This window comes from Cinclus cinclus, chromosome 3 (assembly GCF_963662255.1).
Source record: "Cinclus cinclus chromosome 3, bCinCin1.1, whole genome shotgun sequence".
Classification (NCBI taxonomy): Eukaryota; Metazoa; Chordata; class Aves; order Passeriformes; family Cinclidae; genus Cinclus; species Cinclus cinclus.
The window spans coordinates 60,740,924-60,749,849 of NC_085048.1; the positions used below are offsets into that span (position 1 = coordinate 60,740,924).

Here is an 8,926-nt window from a genome sequence, read left to right on the forward strand (position 1 = left end):
GGCAATGCAGGATGTGTCAGAAATATGTAAGAAATGTGAGAGAAATGAGAGGGGGTAGAAGAGTGTGTCATCACCAAAGGATGCAGTGGTTTAAGATGCTCTTTAGCTCCTCTATGGAATGCTCCCTCCACCTGAGAGCAAAAGCCCAGCAGGTTTGCAGCTTCAGGCTGTATTAAAGCAGGGCCAACACTTCTGAACCCATTACACCAAATACTTGACACTGATAAAATTTACTAATATTTCACTCTTTCAAAACTCAGACCTGTGACAACATCAAAGGCACTAACAGAATTTATACAACACGTACAACACACCATCTTAGAAGTCCAGTTCTGCATCAAAACCGCATGATAGCGAACAAGTTTTCTCAGCTCACCACCAAGGGAAGTACTGACTGCCTAAAACTCTGCTTGCATTTCAGGAACATCACAGTGCTTTCCACATGAATGAAGATCAAGCGTACCCCTTGTTGGGGTGGGGTTTAAGACTGACAATTTCAAAGATAAAGTGAGAAGTGAATGAACTCAGAACACTGAAGTCGGGCTTTTTTATTTTCTTCTGGATATTGTTCCTTTTGTGCCACTCAGTTTGTACCTGAGAAAAACTAATTTCTGCATTTGTTAAAATTAGCAACATACTAGGTAAAATGTTAGGAGGAAAGGAAGAAAAAGAAAATATTATCACTAAAAATAAGTTTGCTTTATGATAAAATATATTCAATGAGAGCTAGTAAAAATTCAGAAACATATCTAATACAGGTGTCATTGAAAGCTGAAATCTTACAGGGTTTCTGGCACTGAAAAGATTCTGATTTCAAAAAGCCTAAACAAATAAAAAAATGCAAATTTTTCATAAGCCTTTAAAAAACCTGCTAATTTTCCCCAGCCTTTTGACCATAAACTGTGTCTGCTTTTTCAGGAAACAATGACAAAAAGAGAAGGACATGTAGAAGTGGAGTGGGGAAGAAAGATAAATTATTTATACTAATGATGGGTTTGGCTAATGAAACATTCAGGTTTCAAAACCAAAACAAAAGCTTCTTTTGAATAAGTTGCTCACATTCAGTAAGAGAAGAAAAAAAATTTTTCTTCAGCTACTCTTCAAATCACTTCTTAAGCCTTCATACTTGACATGCAGTCTGATATTAAGTGGTTACTAGCTAGGAGCCACAGAGCAGCAGGAAGTGCTAAATGCCAAAGTGCCTTGAGAAACTAAAACACACTCAGCAGCAAACCACTGAGCAGATCTCACCATCAGCTACTGGTTTAGCTGCTGCAAAACATGCATTAAATACTATGCTGCAGTTGTTTGGAGTTAAATTTCTACTTAGACAACCATGAAAATTATCATCACATGTAAAAAGAATTTTTTTAAGCCTGAGCCTAAGTCTGAACACATTATTTAAAGCTTTTGTCTCAGAAACTATGCCATGTGTAAATGACATGCACAACACATGGTTTATATTTTTAAACCATAATATTCCCAGGGTTTCCCCCTTCATGCTTAATCAGGCTGGGCTAATAACAAGAACCCACTCCAGTTATTCTGCAAGAGTTGGTGGGGAATAATGTCTTTTAGTCCAGTGTAAAACAAGCAGGTTCTTATTTTGCATACATTTTGGTATAAACTCACATTAGAAATGGCTGTCTATATTCTGACACACGCTTCTTCACTAGATGCCCTTCTGTTTTATAAACCGAACTGTTTTTCAGGCAGACTTAAACTTTGCCAGTGTATGCAGTACAAATAATTCCTAAATTTTTCTTCAGCATCATTCTGAAACTACAAGATACATGTAAGTTTGACCAGGATAAGATTTAACATTATGAGATAATGACCTAAATAGATCATTACAAAGTAGCTGCTTCAATTATATAAGCATAAGTTTCCTGATAGTTTAAATTTTAAAACTGATGCAAAAATATTAACGTGAACTTAGGAGAGGATGCACTAACTCTTGGAAACTACCTAGTAATGCTGAGTCAAATTTCTAAATTCCCCCAAATTATTATTTGTCTTAACTTCTACTATAGATTTCTAGCAAAAATTGTCTGCCTTGGGCTTCTTGTAAAATTCTGTACTTCAATTTATGTTGTAAACATAATCATATTGCTGCATATGATAGAGAATTATGTTTTCCCATAACTCATATATTTTCCTAAAATGCACCAAAATCAGCTGCTTTATTTATGGTGTTCTCCCACAACATGAATATTCTCCCTCATCAACCCCACATTAAGACTGAAAAACATTTTTCTAACTCCCAGGGAGCTTGGTAGGACTCTTGCTTTTGTGTGTATGGAAACTGGAATCTGTAGCCATTTGGGGAAATATGAGTACAAGTGCAGAGAGAAATACAGGCACACATTAAGAGCTACCTATCTACCCACCCAAAATTTACCTTTTCTGCTAGATTCCATGTTCCCAGATAATCAGGTCAATGTCTAGAGCATATTCTGGGTTTCACCCTTTCTAGATTCTCAAATACCTTCAGCTGTCAAAATGTGTCCTTTGCATCAACCAGACAATTTGTTCAATAAAAAGAGAATCTGACATTTGTTACGTTTGCAAGTGGGGTGCTCTAATCATGAAAAGCTTAAATAAGTCCATAAATCATCTATTTTCTTCTCGTACAGCATCAGCCACTTGAACCCTCTGATCTCTACAAGAAAGCTTCCCCAGTTCTTCACTTAACTGGGGGATTTTAAGAAATCTTCACCCACCCTACTTTGGAGTCAGCAGCAGATGGCATCATAGATTAAAGTCATTATCATTTTGAATAAATTAACCTACAAAAATACCCCAAATCACTGGGATGTACAAGTTTTGAGACAGGACTGCCATTTGCACTCAGGCTTTAATTTTCTTCTGTAACCCCGCATCTGGGCTGTAGTCTGAGGTACTGATGAATTTCTGTCTGAATTCTTTGGTAGACTTTTTTGTCTGTTGTTAGATGGGCTCAAAAAACCCAAGAAAAGAATGGAAAGATGGGTGAGAAGCTCACCTCTCCAACTGAAAGGTGCATTTCTTACCAATGGAACAAATTATCAGAAACTTCTTGCTGCCAAAGAGCCAGAGGTCAAGAGGAACTGCAACAATTCGAGAGTGTCGATCGCAGAGCAGCGAGATGGGTGGTTTTCTGACTTCTGATCTGAGCAGTAAGGTTCCCTTTTCACCAAGATGTACCTCACCACAGACTTCACCGCCTTCAGAACAAAGTGCAAGGCTGTACAACAAAACCCACAACTAAAAAGAGAGCGAACTGAAAACTGTCTGCATGGACAGGCAGATAAAGAGCGGGCACCGCAGCCGCAGAGATTGGTGCCTGAGGACTGTCGCTAAATGAGCCACTGCCACTGCTTTGCTCCAACGTGATACGAAGCAGCACCTCTTCCACCCTGCAACCCAGGACCCACAGCTCATGCTGAGAGCTACCTTCAGCCCCACAGCCACCAAACTAGGTTTTGGATGAGTTCTGGGAAAACATTTGAAGAGCGTCTTTGTTTCCAATAGCAGTTCAGTCCTTATCTGCGTTGGACACATTAAGAAACTCAGCTAACTTGATCCACCTTTAAGGTGGGTTGAAATCTAGTCACTTAACAAGGAACACTGCTTAAAGGCATGCAATTCAAGCAGCTTTCTGCAAGTGGCTGTGGTATTGGCCTGAAATTTTAGATTATGCTTTTCTTCACCCACCTCCTTCAGACAGTCTGACAAACGAGCCAGTTGTCAGCTGGGGTGTACCACAATGCTGAAGTGATGCACAAGCTATGCCTGCCACAAAGGCTTTGACCTTTGCTAGCATTACACTTTTTCAGGGTCTAAATCAAAATTCTAGATCATGTCACCCACTTTGTTCATGTCATCACTTTGTTCCTCCTAGGGGCTTACCACAAATAAAAAAGCCTGACAAAACAGAGGATGAGGTGACAGCCCAGAAAGCAAAATGAAGTTATCTTCTACCACTAGCACTAGAAAGAAAAGATAATCTTCAAGAAGAAAATCCTGAAAATATATTGTCCTCACATACTGGATGGCAGCTAATGAAGTGAGATGGTGTAAAGTGATACCAGGAAGTTGCTTCTGTCAGTGTGTAAGAACAGCAGAAGCACTGGGGGTAAGAAAGCTCAGACAGCATAAACATGGGGACCACCCGGCCAGCCTCACTGCACTAGCAAGATACATACAGTACTGACCTAGAATAACAAACAGATGCATTTTATGAACCACTGCCAAAACTGCTTTAAAAAAAGCTATTATATTTCCCCTAGCTAGAAGGGTCTCAAAAATATTGCCTTTTAATAGATCCTGCATTAAGAATGGTAGATCAGAAGGTGGTAAAATAAATGGCACTGTGAACCTCTCTACAGGAGTACCAACCCATCACTGAAGGAGTGTGAGGAGACAACATTTTCTCAGCACAATTCATGTTAGGTTCTAGAAAATGGAAATGAACATGCAACAGGAGCTGACAACAGTTGCAAGTGACTCGGTGTTTGAACAGGCATAAAACAAACATTTTGCAGGTTATTTAAAATGCAAATTTTTCTTCTATACACGCAGCTGTTGGAGCACCCATAACATCTGATGCAAATGACTCACTTACTTTAATCAAATGATATGGCTAGAGAAAAAGGTAGTAGCAAAAATAATGACTCATTGTTCCTTCACATTTCTTACCCCATTACAGTTGTTTTCCAGGTTGGTAGGGGAATTAAAAATCAGGTTATTTTACTGGCACCTCAGTATAAAACCAATTCTCTAACCACCATATTAAAAATTAAACAGCTTTGCATCTTTAATGCATACTTTCCTTTTTGAAGACAGAATCAACAGTTGTGTGGCCATATATAAGTGGTTTTTTTTGTGTCCAATGAGCAGCTGAAAAAAGACACAGGAAGCAGCAAGGGAGAAAATACAGAATTAAAGAAAATATGCCCAAAAATACAAAACAAACAAAACCAAAACACAACCAACAACAACAACAACAACAACAACAACAACAAAAAAAAAAAAAAAAAAAAAAGAAAAAAACAAAGAAAGCAACACTTGCTCCTTACTGGCAGGAAGCACATCCTCAAAATTAAAATAAAAAAATCAAGTTAGGCAACAGGGATGCTAAAATGTTGTGTGTAAAAAACTACAAATAGCAACACATCTTTGAAAACACTCTCATTCTACCTCCACTAGAATGGCCAGTCTCTCATAATAAACCCAGCTCATTGTCAGTAGTCTTGGTACATAAGCCACCAATAAACACAATCTACACTGATATAGTGTCAATCTTGTCAGCCTCTGTGGGGATCCCTCTGGATCCAGGGATGCAAACATCCAGTCACAGGACATTCTTCATGCAGCACTCTCCAGGCGGGGCTGAAATATACCTTACACCTAAAAGCAGTCCTTTCTGAAGCACTAGAACCTCCTCCCTTCTCCCTGTCCCAAATCTCCTTCACCATAACTTTTAAGTAGACACACAAAAAGGTAGAACAGAAAATTATACAAAAAATGGCATGGAGTTGATTTTGCTAGCAGCCTCCGGCCCCATAAGATGAATCTACTTGCTCCTATGTTGACTAAGCAAGTTTTCATTCCCTCTCTCCTCATCAGGCAGGTGTAGTTGTATACTTGATCTTCCCCAAGCAAATGTTCTTCTTCATCTTAAGATTCCCTGAGGGACAAATATAAGAGAACATTGTGGTCCATTGCAGACCCAACCACGCGCTGCACTGTCTCATGCTGCAGCAGAGGAGATCCCTCAGTGCACTCTGGAGCTTCCCTGATGGTGTTTCATGGGTACCTCTGTGCAGTAGTGTGTGAGTGCATATGAAATACCAACATCGCCAGGGTGTATGTGCCTACAGACTTCTTCAAGTCAACAGAAGCAGGGCTGATTTGCAGCTGGGCAAGAAAACATTTTCAAAACGTGTTCAGCCCTATGGAGACCAGAATTTCGTTTTCCTTAGTGCCCTACCTCAGGAAACAGACTGAGTAAAGCACAGCCCAGCCACTTTGGTGACTTTCAAGTATTTGCACTGTAAATTAGGACCCTCACTTCCTCTCATTTTATACAGCAAAGCTTCTCCAAATCCTGCAGGAAGCCTACTCTGTCCCAAAGGACCAGCTTCCACCCCCAATCATCCCGTGTGCACTTGCAGGGACTGACCCCTGAAGGAAGATGGTGGGATTGTGTCTTACGCATTGTTTTTTCTCACCTATTAAATCCCAAAGCAGATGCAAAGGCACGAGGTAAAATTCTGACATGCAGTTCAAGTGTAATGTGTGAAGCAGCAAGACGAGGAGTTTTGATGTCCTGGCTATACACCCTGAAGCCTTCCTGGGACTTTTCTGCCCTTGCAGTTAGAGGTGCTTTGGCAAACAAGTTCATAGCCATGATGCTACCAGGATTCATTCATTCATTCATTAGTGTGAACATGAGTATAAAAGCCTGGAACTCTCCAAACATCTTATCAAGGAGGAGGTCAAGCACCACATACCCCAGAAATCCACATCACTGGCCACCGAGAGAAGACAAGTCCTACGCCTGGGAGAGCAAGACAAGGTATCGGCGAGGATGTCTTTTCCCAAATTCCCAAATTCAGCTCGGCTCCGAAGTCTCGGACACAAGGACCTTTCCCTCCCTCCCCCTTACCTGAGCCTCCCACGTTGGACCGCAGCAGGCAGGTCCTCCGGGAGGAGGAGAAGGAGGAGATGTCGCTTTGGGAGCGGCCTCGGTGACCGGTGAAGGACCAGACGGGCAGCGGTGCTGTCCCGCTGCTGCCTGCCCTCTCAGCCATCGTCGACGGGGAGGCGAGAAGGGCAGGGAGAAGAGAAGAGAAGAGGAGGGAGAGAGGCGGCCGAGGGAGGGGACAGGGAAAGTTTGCAGAGGAAGAGCCGCCCCTCTCCTCCGACCGCCCCGCCGGGCTGCCGGCGGCGATTTTGGGTCTCTGGGAGCATAAATTTTGTGTTTGCACAGGACCAAAGCAAAGTGGGGGGGGGGTTGGGTACGCGGATGCACCCATCCCCCGGGGCGTCTTCATGCTCCCACCATTGCCATCTCTCGGGGGAAAAAGAAAAAAGAGAATCAGTTGAAAAGAGCCGAGCAACCCACAGCAGCACTTCTGTTTTGTGTAACAGGGTGCCCTCTCCCCCGCAAAGCCGGAAGGTTGCACAAGGCACCGCATCCCTGCAGAAGAGCGGCGAGGGAGACGAATCAAATATCCTCCTCCCACCCCCCATCACCTCCCTCCCCATCTTTCTTAAGGATTGAGTTGCATGTAAGAGACTGAGCTAACTTCGGCAGGAAGCTACTCTCCTGCCTTTCAGATCAGTCACGAAGACCTAGGCAGAAGCAAAACCAAGCTTCATGGTTTCATTTCCTGGTGTTTTACAGAAACCCTTTTACAACAAGATGCGTTTTTAAAAGGGAATTTAATGTTCACACTGCTTCTCACAGGCAAGTCATATTACATTCTACCTTGAACAAAATCCTTGCTGCCTTGCAGCCACAATGACAAAGACAGAAAAGACTGCACCCTATATTTTTAATACATCCAGAGTTGCATTATCTAGTTATACAATGTGAAAGTTGCATTCAGGCTGCATTTTAACAACTACGACTCTCTGGGTCTGCATCAAAACCCATCAAGTCTGAAATTTGTCCATGCGAAATTCAGTTTCTGGTTTCTGCTTCCACCCAGGCAACCGAGTGCCTTCGTCTCAATGCCGGGTCCGTGCAGCTCCCCAGGCACAGGGGTTTTGTGATCTTCCCAGCAGTCACCCTCTACATTTGTCCAAGCAATTGATACAGGAGTCTCGTATGTCAGCCATTAGTCAGGTCAAAAGGTCTTTTCTGCTCAGCTTCTCTCAGGGAATTGCCTTCATTATTTCCCCTCCTTCTTCCCTCTGCTGACAGACCAGCCTGCTCCTTCCCCAGCTGCAGAAACTTTCCCAGCGGGACTGTGCTGTGAGAGGGAGAGGCAGGGGTTTCTGGCAGGGCATGGCAGTGAGCTCCATGCTTACAGCCCCTCTCACGGGCCCAGAGGCTCCATGGTCACACAGGCAGGAACGCTGTACCCATGCTTAGAGAGCTTTTTGCAGCTGCACACACCAGTCCTGTGTTATTCACAAAATCCGAAAATGTGTTGTTTTTATTATTTACCCTTTGCAGCTTGCATCATTACAAATGTGATTGTACGCCAAGGACCTTTTCCCCCACCAGGGATTTCAATACCTGGCTGTGTATGTGCTGAAGACATTCTCCAGATTTGTTTATGCCTTAATCAGAAGTGCACTCATCACTGCTATTTACTGAAACGTTTGCCACTTTTTTTAATTTTTTTTTTTTTTAGTTTTATTTAAGAGGTGGGATCAAGTTCGTTATTGAAATACATAATCCCAAACATCACCAAAATTTATGGCAGGTCAGTGAGCTTTGGGTCAGACTCTGACTTTCTTTAAAATATTTTTTTCTTCCAAACATTTTGATCTACAGAGCAATTGTAACTTTGTCGTGCTGTACAGAATGTATGCTTCAAAATTCCCACTTTAAGGAGCTGCTCAGTGTCTGCAATCCTTTGGTGTGATCAAACAGGAGAACATGAAGAAATTGAAAGATAAACTAGAAAGGACACCATAGCAAGAGGTCAAAGGCATCTAAAGATTCCTTTTGAGAAGCAAAGTGACACCTAAAGGGGTGAAGGAAAAAGAAGACATAAAGTAGGTCAATGGTGAATGTAAAGAGCTATGAAGAGGCTCCTGTTGTAATATCAAAGCGCTTTGGTAAATCAGAGTAATGCAAACAGTCAGCCAGAAAGAATAATGTGCTGGAAATCACAATGTTTTTTATTTGCCTGTAACTTATTATATTAATCAAGGTATATAAATGAAAATATTACAAAATCATGTACATCTTGTTTTCACGGCT

The 8,926-nt window shown here is 42.0% G+C and overlaps 1 protein-coding gene across 1 annotated transcript in view; it reads right to left on the reverse strand.

Moving 5' to 3' along the window:
• The window catches only part of PHACTR2 (phosphatase and actin regulator 2), a 124,610-nt gene extending 117,813 nt beyond the window's left edge, over positions 1-6,797 (reverse strand). Inside the window, exon 1 of the mRNA XM_062488998.1 lies at positions 6,653-6,797. Coding sequence (XP_062344982.1) covers positions 6,653-6,797 — 145 coding nt within the window. The remainder of the gene's footprint in view (positions 1-6,652) is intronic.
• Between the last annotated feature and the right edge of the window lie 2,129 nt (positions 6,798-8,926).